At 40.8% G+C, this 17,945-nt stretch overlaps 1 protein-coding gene across 3 annotated transcripts in view; it reads right to left on the bottom strand.

The window, feature by feature from the left end:
* Nucleotides 1-1,648: 1,648 nt before the first annotated feature.
* LOC132816866 (interleukin-13 receptor subunit alpha-2-like) overlaps nt 1,649-17,945 on the bottom strand; it is a 48,446-nt gene continuing 32,149 nt past the window's right edge. For 2 of the 3 annotated variants that reach the window (XM_060826853.1, XM_060826854.1), the window contains exons 4-11: nt 16,691-16,838; nt 13,902-14,022; nt 13,031-13,206; nt 12,778-12,917; nt 10,423-10,564; nt 9,406-9,499; nt 3,831-3,921; nt 1,649-2,869 (exon numbers count right to left, since the gene is read on the bottom strand). In XM_060826853.1, coding sequence (XP_060682836.1) covers nt 2,744-2,869; nt 3,831-3,921; nt 9,406-9,499; nt 10,423-10,564; nt 12,778-12,917; nt 13,031-13,206; nt 13,902-14,022; nt 16,691-16,838 — 1,038 coding nt within the window. In that variant the 3' untranslated portion in view covers nt 1,649-2,743. The remainder of the gene's footprint in view (nt 2,870-3,830; nt 3,922-9,405; nt 9,500-10,422; nt 10,565-12,777; nt 12,918-13,030; nt 13,207-13,901; nt 14,023-16,690; nt 16,839-17,945) is intronic. The other variant, XM_060826855.1, reaches the window with a different exon arrangement.

Here is a 17,945-nt window from a genome sequence, read left to right as displayed (position 1 = left end):
TAGATCCAATTTCAATTCCAGCCTTGGGCGACTGTCTGTGTGGAGTTTATACATTCTTCCCCGTGTCTGTGTGGGTTTCTTCTGTGTGCTCTGGTTTCCTTCCACAATCCAAAGATGTGCAGGTTAGGTGGATTGGCCATGCTGAAGTTGACCATAGTGTTCAGGGATGTGTAAATTAGGTGGATTAGCCAATGGAAATGCAGGCTGAGAGGGTAGTGGGATGGGTCTGGGTGGGATTTCTCTTTGGAGAGCCAGTGTGAACTTGTTGGGCAGAATGGCCTGATTCCACACTGTAGGGACTCTATAACAGAAGCAACTACTTTAAAGTTTCACTTGGGTGTTGGTGTTATCGTAGATTCCGGCAGTGACAGTTATGTCATTGTCAGGACACTGCCTCTGAAGATAAAGAGAATCAAGTACACATCTTGATAAAGGTCCAACCTTATACATCTGAAGTCACACCTGAACCTATCAGGTGTTTCAGTGCAGATATGAGAGCTGGGGAGATTGGAATATAGAGTTAGTATTGGTTGGGAGTGGGGAGAATCTAATCTGAACAAAGAAACTGATCAAACCATAGGAATGCTACATCTCAGATTGCAAATGAATTCCGTGAAATCTATGTGAAAAGCTTAGAGAAAACTTTTAACCAGTGTTTCAAGGAATTGGGAAGCTGCACAAACACTAGATGAGATGAATCTGTGAGAATGTAAAACCTGTAGTGACTTGGTAGTGGCCTATTCTCCACCACTGAGAGCTACACACAGCCTAGTCACAGTACAACAAGCTGGTGACAGCAAACTATCTCCAACAAACCTTGTCCTGTGCCATGTACTGGCAAAGGTGGCAGCTACTGTGAAGCACCAACAGTGGCGATCAGGGCACATGGTAACAGTGGCGTGGATTCAATTTCTATGCAGAGGCTTCCACAACAAGGAGAACATTTGAGATGGACTAGAAGGAAGATTTTTTTTTGGAAAGAAACCACTTTTAAAAGCATGACCTCTTTAGGAAGTCAGTCAGCAGCTGAAATGCGAATACCAACTGGGGGAGTCTAAACACTTGTCTCGCGAATCAAGCTCATTTATTATATGATGGCAATAAGAAGAACTTAAATTACTAGTCAGGCATAGTTACCAAGACTCTCAAGAGTTGTACAGAATACATCTGCTCTCTGCTAAGGCTCATGTAGAACAAGCTGTCTCTGTCCAAAGGCTGTTTGACATTATCAGCTCATGGAGCTCATGCAACTTCAACATTAACTTATTCAGAACCATGACCTCATACAATATAAGGCTGCACTGCACAGAAGCTGACCTAAAGAGAAAGTTTATGCTTCACCCAAACCTGCTCCCATTTTCCTTATTAAAACTGTCACCATTAGCCCTTTAAGCCTCCTGAATAGTTTTCTAGTTACTCTGTGAGGCTCTCGCCTTTGTCAACCCATGGAATTCCACAAGTCAGGAACATGAAGTGTAAATAAAAATCAGAAAATTATCCTAATAATTTTTATTAAAATAGAAATAGAATACAAACATTGATATAAAGCATTCCACAAATCTATACTTTGAATCATCTAACATTGTACAATTAGACTGCATCTTGAGAATATAATTTTACCACCCAACTTCTCAGCTGAAGTATGAAACTAAAACACACACACAGCCCATTTTAGATTTGGACAAAATCAAATCTTTGATCCACAGTGACATTCATCTTGATGATAATTAATTACCTTTATCACACAGGAGCTCTGAAATTCTTGCATTTTTTTCTCCAATTGCAGTCTGCAAAGCTTCTTTAAAGCAAGTTAAAAATCACACAACACCATGTTATAGTCCAACAGGTTTATTTGGAAGCACTAGCTTTCAGAACGCTGCTCCTTCATCAGGTGGTTGTGGAGCAGGATCATAAGACACAGAATTCATAACAAAAGATTACAGTATTATGCAACTGAATGAATCAAAACCTGCAACCCATTCTAATAGATGAAAGACTTAATAGCAATCTAGGTTTGTTCAATATATCATTTTAATATATCATTCCACATCCTTCCTATAATGCAGTGACCAGAACTGTACGCCATACTCCAAGTGCGGCTGCACCAGAGTTTTGTACAGCTGCAGCATGACCACATGGCTCCAAAACTTACTCCTTCACCAATAAATGCTAACGCACCACATGCCTTCTTAACAACTATATCAAGCTGAGTGGCAACTTTCAGGGATCTATGTACATCTATTGTGGTTCTGCACTTAATCTGTAGCGATCAATGAGTTGTAATTTAGGAGAAGCCTATGTCTGCATCTGTCTTAGCCCCATTGTGGCTTTCCCTGCCCATATCTCTCTATAACCAACATGAGGCTCCTTATTCTGAAGGCTGCCTGTAAATCAGCCTCTGTTAAATTGCCAGCCTTTGTTCCAGGAAAGCTGTTTCACCACAAAGGCCTCTTTACTGTCTCCATTGGCAGCCTTATCCATGTGAATAGGCTGGCTGGCTCCATTAGCCATCTCTGGGAAACCTCTACTCGTGAGACTCTGCCAAGGTACCATGCAAAAGTAATTCCCTACTAATTTCTTCACCCACCTATTAATAAGTTAGGATCATGAGAATTCAGTCAGATAGGGCATAAGAACTAATCCTGAGCTATGAGAAAATCTTGATTGACAATGCTGAGCAGTTCACAACGGACAAGCCATGGGAGAAATAAAGCATTCCAAACACAGGTTGTTACACTCAGGATTATGGCAGATGCATGGATTGGCGGCAGTGAAAGCTTCCTAATTCTTCAGTTTGGGGACTTTCTTCAATGACAACTGGAAGGCACTCATCAACTTTTGAGACTGGTACCTGACAGTTCATCCAATTCTGATGAGGAAGGAAAATTGCATTATTTTTGTTGTTATTGCAATTATCATTGGATCAAACACTCAGATTTTACAGAAATAGGCCATTCATCCCATCATAACTACATCTGCCCCAACTCTTTTACAAAGCTATTCCATTTCTCAGTCTCAGCGCTTTCTCCACCGCATTCAACTATCCAGCCAATGTACCTTTTAGTGGGATGGTGTATCTGCAATCAGCCCATCCTTTTAGGCTGTGCATTGGAGATGCTTACAACTGGCAACACAAAACATTTCCCTCTCATTGACTCTTATACTTCTGTTAATTCTCTGAATTACTGGTGCACCTATATGATTAGGGGTGGGATATAAATTGGACAGGGGCCTATAACTAGAGAATGACCCACTGTGCCAGATTACCATTTATAGAGCAAAGTCAAACATTGACTCTACATCCCCAATTGTGATCCTTCATCCTTTTTCTTTTGTTTGAACACAGCAGCAATAAATGGTTTGAATCCTGAAGCTTATTAGACAGACTCTGGAGTTCCAGCTGAAATACTGCAAGTGAGAAAAAAGGAGAGCTTGCAACCCCTTCCGTTTTCACTAGTGAGGATGAGCTACTGGTTCAGTCATTGCGGATCATGTATGTTGCATGCATGAAGAGGAATTATTTATAAAATTAGAGATTTTCTATTTGACGGCAAAGCACAAAATGCATCATTAGCTAAAAAGAAGCAGGTGATTGACATTTGATTGTCTAGCCATTAAACATTTTATTAAATAAAAATCAAAAGGACTGCGGATGCTGTAAATCAGAAACAAAATGAGAAACTGCTGGAAAAGCTCAGCAGATCTGGCAGCATCTGTGGACAGAAGACAGTGAACCTTCCTCACTGGACCCAAAATGTTAACTCTGATTTCTCTTCACAGACCTGCCGAGCTTTTCCAGCAATTTCTGGATTTCATTAGCACCTGCCTACCTGGAAATCACCGTTGTATTCATCAAATAATGATTTGAACCTCTTTTGAGGACTGGGAATTGGTTTGAGTACAAGTTCCAACATGCTGTAACTAAACATGTTCAATACGTTAGTTCAATCCGCATTCACTTTACATTAATTTGCAAATAAATACAGAAGAGCATTTGGGGTAGTTTGTGACTCTGTCTGATAGCTAAGAAGATGAGTGATATTGGGTCAACAGCCCAATTCTGATCTCAGTCCTTACTATTTCAATTGAAGTCAATTGGAAAGCCAGAAAGTAAGCTGCCGGGTCACTTACATTCATCATATGCCATTCCACAAAGTCAAAATGTACCCTTTTGTTTGCTAACACAGTTTTAAATACTCCACAGAAGCTGCCAAACCTGCTGAGATTCTCCTGCACTCTCTCTGTTTGCTTCTCCACTCAGTTTTGACCATTCTTATGATAAAGTAAAGGGCTGGTGGAGAGAGAAAATTAGAATACAAAAAAAGGTGAGAGAGTGAAAAGAGAGAAAACCAGAAAAAGAAAAGTCTACATTTATGTAACACCATCTATCATCTCACAAACTTCTTTACATCCAATAAGATATTTCTTAAATGATAGTGAAAGGAGGCTACAGGGAATCGTAATGCAGCATATTTTTTTTCGTGATTTCAATATCCCAGCTCCAATGTAGAGAACTGGAGACCATCAAATGTGCAGTGCAAGTTTTGCTCTTTCGTAATTTTGTGTCAGTAGATAACCTACCACCAATGCAGACACCCTCCGGAATCCCTCTGTCTGTAGCAGATTTCAAGCTTTGAAGAATGAAGGTTATGAGAATTGACAAAGATCATCAAACACTCTGCAGATACCAGGGTTACACTCTTGCTATGGACAAGATCAATTACTTGTGGATCACAGCTGGTTTGAGCTGTCAGGTTGGTTGGAAATCTGGATTGATATCCTCAAGTTCTGTTCAATTACCCATGGGAGAAAGGAAACTGCATGCTGAAGCTTTTTCTTAATTGTCTTCCACAAAAAAAAGGATAAATACAAGATGACACATATTGTGTATAACCAGGGGCAGGAGAGAGCTGAATGGAACAAATTGTTCCCATCATATCAAATTTAATGTCCTTAGCTCACAACCAAGTGATGTAGCTGGAAATTGCCTGAAGTTCATTGAAGAAAGGCAGCTAGTTTTAAACACAGAGTAAAGAACTGAAGAAAGTATAGTTTGGAGGAATGAATAATGGTGGTAAAAGTAAACAAAAGGAATAAAATCCAGTTTCTTAATGATTTAGTGGGTAAGTCTCCAAGGCAGTGTGGCATTCTGATACAAAGAACAAGTTTGACTCATGACACTCATTGAGAGTCACTGTGATGCTGGGCTGGGAGAATATAGCAATTCCATTCCGGTTTCTCCAAGTTAATGAGGGGCAGCCGTAGGGGAAAAAAAACAGCCAGGGTACTTGTTCAAAATTGGTAGCACTGTGACCTCTGCTGGAAAGTGTACCAGTGCGGAACATAAATGAGGATTGGGTTCAAGTTCAGAAAGAACAGCCCTCCAGTGGGATAACCTTCCAATGTTCATAACTGTGGTGGCATTGACTTTGAAATTCCTTCATGAGTCCTCCAGCCTCCTGACAGGGCATGCCCTCTGTGGTTCCTGGAGGTGTCATCATTGACCTCTTGTCTCTAGTTTTCCCATCGACACACCTTTGTCATCAGTCATCAATTATATCCTCACTTGTGATGACTTGAAGGTGCCAATGTTGGACTGGGGTGGACAAACTTAAAAATAACACAACAGCAGGTTATAGTCCAACAGGTTCATTTGGAAGCACTTACTTTCGGAACGCTGCTCCATCATCAGGTGGTTGTGGACTTGATGAAGGAGCAGTGCTCCGAAAGCTAGTGCTTCCAAATAAACCTGTTGGACTATAACCTGGTGTTGTGTGATTTTTAACTTTACTTGTGATGGACTGGCTTCCCACACCGACTGAAATGCAAATGGACCCTTTATTCCTCAATTGATAATTCCTAATATTCATAGAATTATAGAATCCCTACGGTGCAGAAAAAGGCCATCTGGTCCATCGAGCCAGCAATGACCATCCAAAGAACATCTCACCCAGACCCAGCCCGCTACCCTATCTCTGTAATCCTATATTTCCCATGGTTAATGCACCTCACCTACGCATTCCTGGATACTATGAACAATTCAGAATGACCACTCCACCAAGTCTGTACATCTTTTGGACTGTGGGAGAAAACTGGAACACCTTGCTCTGTGGCAATGAATTCCACAGGCCCACCACTCTCTGGCTGAAGAAATGTCTCCTCATTTCCATTCTAAATTGACCCTCTCTAATTTTAAGGCTGTGCCCACGGGTCCTAGTTTCCCCACATAACAGAAACAACTTCCCAGCATCCACCCTTTCTAAGCTGTGCATTATCTTGTAAGTTTCTATTAGATCTCCCCTCAACCTTCTAAACTCTAATGAGTACAATCCCAGGATCCTCAGCCAATCATCATATGTTAGGCCTGCCATTCCAGGGATCATCTGTGTGAATCTCTGCTGGACACGCTCCAGTGCCAGTATGTCCTTCCTGAGGTATGGGGCCCAAAACTGGACACAGTACTCCAAATGGGGCCTAACCAGAGCTTTATAAAGTCTCAAAAGCACATCGCTGCTTTTACATTCCAACCCTCTTGAGATAAATGACAACATCACATTTACTTTCTTAATCACGGACTCAACCTGCAAATTAATCTTTACAGAATCCTGTACTAGCACTCCCAGATCCCTTTGTACTTTGGCGTTATGAATTTTCTCAACTGTTTAAAAAATAGGCCATGCCTGTATACTTTTTTTTCAAAGTGCAAGATCTCACACTTGTTGAATTTCATCAGCCTATTCCTGGACCACTCTCCTAAACTGTCTAAATCTTTCTGCAGCCTTCCCACCTCTTCAGAACTACCTGCCTGTCCACCTAACTTCGTATCATCGACGAACTTCGCCAGAATGTCCCTGTCCCTTCACTCAGATCATTACTATATAAAGTGAACAGCTGCGGCCCCAACACTGAACCCTGCGGGACCCCACTTATCACCAGCTGCCATTCTGAAAAAGAACCTTTTATCCCAACTCTCTGCCTTCTGTCAGACAGCCAATCCCCAATCCATGCCAGTAGCTCACCTCAAACAACATGTGCCCTCACCTTGCTCAGCAACCACCCATGAGGTAAATTATCAATGGCCTTTTGGAAGTCTAGATAGATGACACCCACTGGGTTTCCCTGGTCTAACCTACTTCTTACCTCTTCAAAGAATTCTAACAGGTTTGTCAGACACAACCTCCCCTTAACAAATCCATGCTGACTTGTTCTAATCCAACCCTGCACTTCCAAGAAGTTAGGAATTTCATCCTTAACAATGGATTCTAGAATTTTACAAACAACTGAGGTTAGGCTTCATCGTCCTGTAATTTTCCATCTTTTGTCTTGATCCTTTCTTGAACAAGGGGGTTACAACAGCAATTTTCCCATCATCATTTTCCCTGACTTCAGTGATTTTTGAAAGATCACAGTCAGTGCCTCCACTATTTCCTCAGCTAAATCCCTCAGAACTCTCAGGTTTAGCCCATCAGGATCAGGAGATTTATCGATTTTTAGACCTTTTAGCTTTTCTAGCACTCCCTCTTTTGTATTGACTACTATACTCAACTCTTCCCCTGACTCTTCCTAATTGTTGAGAGATTACTCATATCTTCCACTGTGAAGACTGACACAAAGTACTTATTAAGTTCTTCAGCTATTTCCTTATGTCCCAGCACTAGCCTTCCAGCATCATTTTGGAATGGCCCAATTTCTACTTTTGCCTCTTGGTTGTTCCTTATGTATTGAAAGACACATTTACTATCACTTCTAATATTACTGGCTAGCTTATCTTCATGTTCCTGTAATTACCTTTATTTAACTGTAACACCATTACTCCCCTCTTTCGAACTGCAGACTGAACTGTACCATTTTATGATTGCTGCCTCCTAAGTGTTTGCTTACTTTAAGATCTTTTATAAAGTCTGGCTCATTACATAGAACAAGGTTCAGAATAGCCTGCTCCCTTGTGGGCTCCATCACAAGCTGTTCCAAAAAGCCATCCTGTAAGCATTCCATGAATTCCCTTTCTTTGGATCCATTGCCCGAAACGTCGATTTTCCTGCTCCTCAGATGCTGCCTGACCTGCTGTACTTTTCCAGCACCACTCTAATCTAGACTCTGATTTTCAGCATCTGTAGTCCTCACTTTTGCCTAACATTATTCACTGAGTCCACCTGCATATTGAAGTCCCCCAAGGTCACCGTGACCTTGCCCTATTTACTTCCTGGTATATCTTGCACCCCTGGTCCTGACAACTGCTGGGAGGTCTGTGCATAACTTCCATTTTTTTTTTGCCTTTGTCGTTCCTCAACTCCACCCACACAGATTCCACAGCATCTGACCCTATATCATTCAGTGCCATAGATTTAATCTCATTCTTAACTAACAAGGCAACTTCGACCCCTCTGCCCATCTCGCTGTCTTTTCGATAAGTTGTAGATCATTGAATGTTTAACTGCCAGAGCTGAACCCCCTGCAACCATGCCTCTGTGATGCCTACCACATCATAATTATTGACGATCATTTATGCTGTTCATTCATCTGCTTTGTTACGAATACTATAAGCATTTAGATAAAGCGCCTTAAAGCTAATTTTCTTATCCTCATGTTTCCAATAATTCTAGTAATATGTCCTAATATATCATTCCTTTTTGCTTCATTCCTAGTCTGTCTTGAACTTAAACCCTGCACAAATGCTAATCTGCTGCTTATCTTTCTACTTGACTCATACTCCCTGCTGCTTTCCCTTTCCTTTCCCCCTGACTCACAAGTTTAAAGTCCTACTGACCATCCTATTTATCCTTTTTTGCCAGAACACTGGTTCCAGATCAGTTCATCTAACCTGCACATCTTTGGACTGTGGGAGGAAACTGGAGCACCCAGAGAAAACCCACATAGACACAGGGAGAATGTATAAACCTTGCAAAGATAGTCACCTGAGGTTGGAATCAAACCCAGGTCCTTATGCTACCCACTGAGGCACTGAACCGCCCCTGTAAATAGAGAGAGTAACTCAATCAAAGGGCTTTTTTTTACAATCAATATCTAACATCTTTAGAATGTATTACTAAAGTGTCTTTTAATTCTCAAGTTTCACATAGCAACGTGGAACCTAGTAGCCTGCCTTTGAACCTGCTCCACCACTCAATAAGATCCTAACTGCACATGATCTTCTCACAGCTTCAATTCCTGGGTGATTCCAGGGAAAACTGAGAAGTTTAGTAATCCTATTATCCACTCTGGTAAACTAGGAGGTTGATGGCATTCTCCCTTACTCCCAGGCGAATGGTCTCACACCAAAGCTCCAATGTAACCCATTGATCCTCAGGACAGTGCAGCAGATTTGGAGCTGAACCCTTTGCCAGTCAATGTAATCAAGGCTGGAACAACCAGCGATAACCAATGAACCTTTGGATGGAGGATTACCTTTTGAATACAAGCATTAGAATCAATCCTACCACCATTACCAATACGGCCAATATAATCAGCATCCAATAAACGTTAAACATCTGGACTGGTTCTGTAAATAAACAAGGCAGTTTTTATTGATCACAAGTAATATTCAAAAATTATGTCTAAAAAGAGTTAATGTGACCTATCGTAAAATGTGATAAAGGTGAATTACATTTAAAGATATGGCCTGAGAAATGTAATCATGCCCTGCAGTATTACAGAAAGGAAACAAGTGAAGGCTCCAATATGACAGACAGAGAATACTTAATAATTCTGCAAGAGATATTTCTAATTGGATTGGGTGCTTTGGCAGTCTTTGTGCCTGCAACTAGAGTTAGGCCCTTGCTACGCCTACCCGTCCCTTAATAAAATTTGACTGCGTAGGAGTCTGTTTGCCCTTGAGGTCAGCAAGCTTGAGAGGGAACACTAGAAGCTGCCACCTGAATGGGAAGTTTCCAATTGTCTCACTCAATTTTGTTGGAGTTAGAAAGAGAATGACTGCACCTTATAAATCAGGGGTGACTTTGCCACCCATGGTTAACTTTACTTCTCTTGATTTACTCCTAAGACCTTGTTCCACAGTTCAAGCCAATCTATCTTATTGGTGCCCACCGAGTTATTCAAATAGGGATGCTGATAGTAGCACACCAGTCCTACATTAATGAGCCCTGTGGGTCAATTTGATGTGGTCTGCCTGTAAGCTCCATCAGGTGTAGGCAGTGTGAGCAACAACAAGATCACAGCCTCACATGAGGCCTCCAGGGTAGCCACTGGTCTCTTAGAACTTGCAAAATTGAGGATCTTGACCCACTGGGGAAGTCTGTGGTGTAGAAGCAAATAATCAAAAAGAAATGAGCCCACAATCTCACTGGCAGTGAGAAAGAAAAGCTTCTATGTTTCAAAAACCTAGAATCCATGCTACGAAAACAGAAAACCCAATGCACATGACAATTAACAAAGGTTCATGAAAGCAGAAAATTGGGATCTCACCGATAAAATCCTCATTGCTCCAGTTGCTCCAGAATTTTGTTTCTTTGCAATACTTTAATTTCATCCTTACTTTCACGGAGTGACGTGTCGTGGGGTTGATGTTTACAAGGACATACTTTGTTTCATATCGGCAAGTGAAGAGCTAGAACAAAACAAAACAATTAATAATGAGTGTGTGTGTGTGTGTGTGTGTGTGTGTGTGTGTGTGTGTGTGTGTGTGTGTGTGTGTGTGTGTGTGTGTGTGTGTGTGTGTGTGTGTGTAGCAGTTCCTGTTTGCTTTTACACAGAGGGGTATCCTGATTAGGAATGTACTGTCTGAAAGAAACAGAAGCAAGTTCAACAAGAACTTTTAAGATGGATTTGGGTGTATACTTTGCTTCATCTTGAACTTTGTCAATCAGCCAGTACTATCACAATGGGCTGAATGGCCTCTATCTGTGCTGCCTGATTCTCGAGCGGACTCCATGTTAAGCATGTCTTCCCTGATTCACAAGTGCAGAGAGAGCAAGCTATTGTCTCTGAAATCCAGGAGGAGGTTCAGTCAGTCAGTCTCCTGCCTGATGCTCAGTTGAGGAAAAGAATGATTCGTTTGGGAATTGGAATAACTGGGAGGTTTCACTGGCGTTCTGCCTCGAAGACAGCGCAAATTTAGTTGAGATGAGGTTAGGCAGAAACATGAGGGAAATAGGATTAGGTTAAAGGGCTGATAGGTGATTGAAGACTTGTGTGGAGCTTAAAGACCAATATGAACAAATAAAAGGACATAACGGCTTGATCTTGTGCCATAAAAGGCAGTGCAATGTGAATTTGACAGATTCTATGGATTATTTCTCTTTGGCAACGTAGATTGGTGAAACAAAGAGAGGAGAATGTGCATCTGAACCCCCAAGATCAATGGCTAGAATATTGGGAGCAGCATAAAACATTCACAGGCCTCTGTTCTCTTTCAGTTCCATTTCTGTTAATTGTGGTTTCTCCTTTCTCAGGTTCGTTTTCTACAAATTTATTCACTCATGGGATGTGGGTGTCACTGGCTGGGCCAGTATTTATTGCCCGTCCCTAACTGCCCATGAGAAGGTGGGGATAAGCTGCCTTCGTGAACCACTGTAGTCCATGTGCTGTAGGTTGACCCACAATGCCTTTTAGGGAGGGAATTTCAGAATTTTGACCCAGTGACAGTGGAACAATGGTGATATATTTCCAAGCTGAAAATGTGCTGCTGGAAATGCGCAGCAGGTCAGGCAGCATCCAAGGAGCAGGAGAATCTTCAGGAAGGGCTCATGCCCGAAATGTCGATTCTCCTGCTCCTTGGATGCTGCCTGACCTGCTGCACTTTTCCAGCAACACATTTTCAGATCTGATCTCCATCATCTGCAGTCCTCACTTTCTCCTCCCTGATATATTTCCAAGTCAGGATGATGACTGACTTGGAGGGGAACTTGCAGCTGGTGGTATTCCCATGTATCTGCTGCAGTCGTCCTTCTAGATGGAAGTTGTTGTGGGTTTGGAAAGTACTGACTAAGGATCTTTGGTGAATTTCTGCAATGTAGCATGGATCAGAAGAGATTTACCAGGATGTTACCAGGTGTGGAAGATTTGAGTTATAAAGAAAGGCTGGATAGACTAGAACTTTTTTCACTGGAGTATAGGAGATTGACAGGCAACCTAACAGAGGTTTATAAAATAATGAGGGGTATAGATAGAGTTAGTGGTAGTTGTCTCTTTGCTAGGATGATGGATTTCAAGATGATGGAGCATATTTGTAAGATGAGAGGAGAAAGGTTCAATAAGACATGAGGTGAGTGTTTTACACAGAGGGTGGCTCACATGTGAAATGAACTGCCCAAGGAAGTGGTGGACATGGGTACACTTACGATGTTGAAACGACATTTGGCTAGGTGCATAAATAGGAAAGATTTGGAGGGATATGGGCCAAGAGCAGACAGATGGGAATAGTTTAGTTTGAGATTATATTCAGCATGGACTGGTTGGACCGAAGGGTCTGTTTCCGTGCTGTATGACTCTAAGTAGATAGCACACATTGCTACTACTGAGCATCGGTGGTGGAGGGAATGGATGTTTGCGGATGTGGCAGCAATCAAGCAGACTGCCTTGCCCTGGATGGTGTCAAGCTTCTTCAGTTTTGTTAGAGCTGCACCCATCCAGGCAAGTGAGGAGTATCCCATCACACTCCTGATTTATGCCTTGTAGATAGTGGACAGGTTAATATTATGAAATCAGATTTCTCTTTATACAATCAGGGCATTACACCTGTAATCTCTACTTAAACCATCTGCGAACAATGGTGGATTTAAAAATATTTCAAAGGTTAGCAATTCAGAGAGTGAACTTTACCTCAGTTCTACCCTGATCCAGATCGGTGACGTTCAGTTCAAACTCAAAGCAATGAACATTAATATCATAGGCAGGAGGCATGTCCCACTTCACTGTCAGGTTTGGCAAAACCTCAAGGTTTACTGGTGGGTTGTAAACCTCTGAAAGTTAAGAACACAAAGCTGTTCACAATCAATTCAACCTTTAATGCATTGAGCAACGCAACAGTTGACAAAACTTAAAACACTGCATTTAGAAAAGAGCTGGTGAGTACCATATTCCTGTGGGTCAAATTCTGTGTAATATTGTTGAATCGTTCTTGAACTATTCGATCCATTGACACATATCAGAATGTTCTCCTCGACATCAACTGTGCCTTGAGCAATGTGGCATCCCTTTTTCCCACCGACATCCATATAATGAGTACACTGCAGAGTTACATCATTCTGTCTTAAAGGGAAAATGTTTGTCTTTAATGTAAACACCTTAGCAATGGATTTGAAGATGTCTTAACTTATTATGTACTCATATTTGATGCTTAGATCATAGCACCAGAAGATATTGGAGCAGAATTCTGCTATTTGTGGCTCATCAAGTCTGGTCAGCCATTCAATCATGGCTGATATGTTCCTCAACTCCATTCACTTGTCTTATTCCCACAACCTTTTCATCCCTTTAATAATCAACAGCTTATCTATCTCTGTCTTAAATACATTCAATGGCCTCCACAACCTTCTGTGGCAATGAGTTCCACAGATTAACCATTTCCACCTAAAGAAACTCCTCCACAACTCACTTCTAAAGGGTTGTCCCTTTACTCTGATGCTATTCTCTAGGATTCTGCTCTCTCCTGTGAATAAACATCTTCTCCATGCCCACTCTATCCAACCCTCCTAGTATTCCACAAGCTTTGATGAAACTTCCCCTCATTCTTCTAATCTCCATTGAGTACAGACCCAGAATATCAATTAGATCTTTATTCACTTTAATTTAAACAAGGAAATTATTGAAATACATATGATCCTGAGGGTTTTTGACAGGGAAGATGCCAAGAAGTTTACACTATGGAAAGAATCTTGTTCCAGAGGATACAGTTGCAGAATAAAGGAACACTCAAAATTGAGATAAGACCTAATTGAGCTTACCTGTAATACATTTTATATTGTGTGTCATGTGCTGCTTGCCTGCCACTGTTCCATGTACAATTCATGGTCGAATGATTATAGAGAACACATGAGAAATTGAAAGCCAATGTTTCTTGATCACCTGCATGACACAAGCAGGATATTAGTTAAATCATTTCTTATGTCTGTGGCTCATTAAAATATTTTTAGTTGACAAAATCTTTTACACAGATTGTTGTCAGAGATATTTTCTTTCAAAATTAAATCTATTACACGTAACTGCAATGTCAAGTGAAAATGCACTGGTCTCAACTTTAAAGTAAACTTTAATATAGATTTCCCTCTAATCCCAGCTTTTACAAAATATGGATCTTGGAATGATGTTCTACAACCAAGGACAACATTTATTGTCTTGGAAAAAGCTGTGCGAAGCTTTCTTAACTTAACAGACCTCCAACAGTAGGTGGCAGTAGTGAGAGAGGACCTGAGCAAGGCCAATGAGCAGTTCACCAGGACTGATTCTAGCTGGTGGCGATCATGAAGGAGAGGAACTGGGGCAGTGAAACAGACCCTCGCACGGGAGAAAAAGGTGCATTAGTGTCAATGTAGCTGACAGGAAATGGAAGAAGGACAGACAGTCTAAAGGTTTTCCTCAGGCTCATTCCACGTGAATCATTTGACATTTATTCTTAATTTCATATTTGTAATGACCTGATGCCAGTGGAAGAAGAATCCCTGTTTCATGATCTTTGGCTGTCCATGTGTTCCAGTCTCATGTTATATTCCACAATTGTGGTTCCACGTGGTCTAAGTACTTTGATCTCTAATGGTGGCAGGACTTATTGAGAGAGTGGTTGGAAAAGCAGAAAGGACCTTGGACTTAATAAATAAAGGGTTGTGTACAAAAGCAAAGATAAACCCTTGGAAAGCTCAGCTTTGACCACATACAACATATTCTTAACCAGCTTGCCACAACTTAGAAGGATCCTTAAGAAGTGTTAAGGAGATTTACTAGAGTAGTTCCAGAGATGATGGAAAGTTAGGTTGAAGAGGCTGGGCTTATTCTCCTCAGAGTAAAGCAGATTGAGGGGAGATTAGAGAGAGTTGGGTAATCTTTTGGCAGTGTCAGGTAAAACAGATGAAGTACAGTTATTCTTATTAATAATGGTAGTTGGATTAAGGGACATAATTAAAGCTTTGGAAAGTGAGAAAGGGTGTGGGAATGTGAGGAAATAATCATCTGGCATGCAATGCCTTCAAAGATGCTAAAAATGGAGATGATTAATAATTATAAATTTTTAATGAAAATATTGAAGCTTAAAATTATTATGAAGTTAAGGTGTGTACTGTACCTTTAAGAGAGAGCAAATGCTGTCTGAACTGAGAGCTTACAAGCACCTGTATATATGACTAGATGACAATCCCAGTGTGTACTGGAAAATTGAAAATATGTAAAATTTGGCTGTGAAATGGATTCCTGAGTTTTAGTTGCGGTTCTGACAGCAATTTGAATTTAACCAATCAATTTAAATTATACCCCAGGATGCTAAAACCCAATTGAGTTTGAATTTATTGTTTTGCCAACATCGAACCAATGAGACGATCCGATGTTGCGAAAGTGTAAAATGCAAACATTTTGAAAATTGGTCAGAGAGCAACTGCCGTTGACAGAAATGCATAGACAGCTAACACCTAGCTTCCCATGAGATTAGGAGACAATCTCTATTAAAGGTACCTTTTTTATTTGAAACATACTAGCAGTAAAAAGAAAGAAGATGACACTGGGAGATCTTCAGATGAAAGACACAGAAGATGACAGTAGATGGGTGGTTTTGAAATTAAGTTGATGTAATTTTAATAAGTTGAAACAGCATATTATATAGAGTTGGTGGCAACTAATAAGTTAAGAGAAAGGGGGGCTTAAAGTTGTGAATACTTGTTTAATGTTGAAAATGTGTTGCTGGTTAAAGCACAGCAGGTTAGGCAGCATCCAAGGAATAGGAAATTCGACGTTACGGGCATAAGCCCTTCATCAGGAATGAGGAGAGTGTTTAATGTTGTTTAATGTTCACTTTTAGAGTTAAAAAATAAGTTGATGTTATTTTCTTAAAATAGTGGAATTTAGGAATTCTCTGTCACCCATATTTTAACAGATTATGAGGCAAGGTGAGCCTTTCTGGATGTTTGGTTTAATTAACAGGAGGGTACACCGCAGTGTCGTAACAAAATTAATAACATTTTTAAACAAGGAAATAAACTTACGAGGGATGGGGAGAAATGAAAAATAAAATATGAATTGTTCTCTCGAGAACTGGCATGGACTCAAAGGACTTCTTTCTGCTACGTAATGACCCTGGCCCACATTTTCTGAGAGTTAGAATGATTCCAGAATTGTTTAAAAATTGCCAAGATTCCAGCCCACATTTCTGGTGCAATCTAATTTTCACTGACACGGTTCCAGCAGAGGCTGATAGCTAAGTTCATGAGGAAGGCCTCAACCAGGATCTTGGATTCATATCACACTACAGGTGACCCCAATACACTATACACTCTGACACACATACTCACACACATGAACACATATACGCACACTCTCACTCACAAACACACTCACACAGACCCTCTCTCATACACATGCTCTCTCTCAGACACAAACACACAAACATACACACACACACATATAATCTGTCACACTCGCACACACACTTTACCAAGCATACATAGATGCACACTCACACATTTTCTCTCTCTCAAACACACACATACACAATACACAAATCTGCACCCCACCCCCCTCCCCACCCCCATACCAGGTGGTGGTTGAATGTCCATTACTGTCCAGTTGCTTTCTTTTATTGTTCTTTTGTGTTCATCCAGAAGCACATTTTTAACTCGTATGTAAACACCCCTGTGCAATTCAAATCTTTTCATATATTCTGGTTGCAGAAGCCTGGAATCCTATGGTAGAAGTTAGAACAATTTGTGTAATTACTGTTGTTTGAATTCATCCAATCAGTCACATTTTTATTGTGTTCCTACACTTTGCTAAATAGTTCAAGGCATAGGTTGCATTTTATAAGGGTGTGACAGTCCTCTAAGGTTAAGCAATGGGGAGACCGTGCACCTCGATGATTGGCAGTACTGCCTTTAGAGAAACACGAGTGGTGATTTGAACTTGAGCTGGACCTCAGTTATTATATGATTGTAGAATAGAATGATTACAGCACTTCGATCCATTGTGTCTGTGCCAACTCTTTACCGTAGCAATTCTCCCTCTCTCGTGTCATCTTTTTTCAGTAGCCTTCCAATTTTTCTTTTCTATTCAGATAAAGATCCAATTCTCTCTTGAAGGCACGATTAGACTTCCCACCACCACAACCTCAGCCTGTGCAGTTCACATTCTAACCACTCAATGGATTCAAAAGAACTCTCATTTCATCAGTTTTTAAAAAATCAATCACCTTGAATCTCTAGTTTGTGATTGTTGAACCTTTTAAGAACAGTTTGTCTCTCCCCACCCTAACCAGGCTTTTCAACTTGTAGTGAAGGAGATTCTCCCCAAAGAGAATAGACCTATTTCTCCGATCTATCCACATTACCAAACTTCTTCATCACTGGAACAATTCCTTAAATCTTTTCCTTAATCCTGTCATACCCTTTATGTAGTGTGCTACTCAGAACTGGACCACATTCTCCTGATGTGGGTGAACCCATTGTTTTTTTTTTAATTACTGTCAACAATTTTTGTTCAAATCAAAACCAGTAGTTGACACATATCAGAAAATATGAAACCACAGAACAGGAAACAGGACAAACTTCAGAAACAGGTCTTAATGCAACAAAGAAAACATGTTTAAAGATTCAAAACATGCAATTCTACTTATGCAGCCTCTTCCTCACCCTCTTTTTCAAATTCACCTTCATCTCCAATTCTAGTGTCCTGAGATTGCTGGGACTCAGAAACTAGGCCATTCATGTTGCTCTCAGCCTTAGTAAACTCCATCTCATCCAGTGTACCATTGCAGGAAGGCTTTATGCTGTAACATGGCAGTAAACCATTCAGAG

The sequence above is a fragment of the Hemiscyllium ocellatum genome, chromosome 6 (genome assembly GCF_020745735.1).
Source record: "Hemiscyllium ocellatum isolate sHemOce1 chromosome 6, sHemOce1.pat.X.cur, whole genome shotgun sequence".
Lineage (NCBI taxonomy): Eukaryota > Metazoa > Chordata > Chondrichthyes > Orectolobiformes > Hemiscylliidae > Hemiscyllium > Hemiscyllium ocellatum.
Note: the sequence above shows the minus strand (reverse complement) of the source record. Positions and strands in the feature narration are given on the sequence as shown.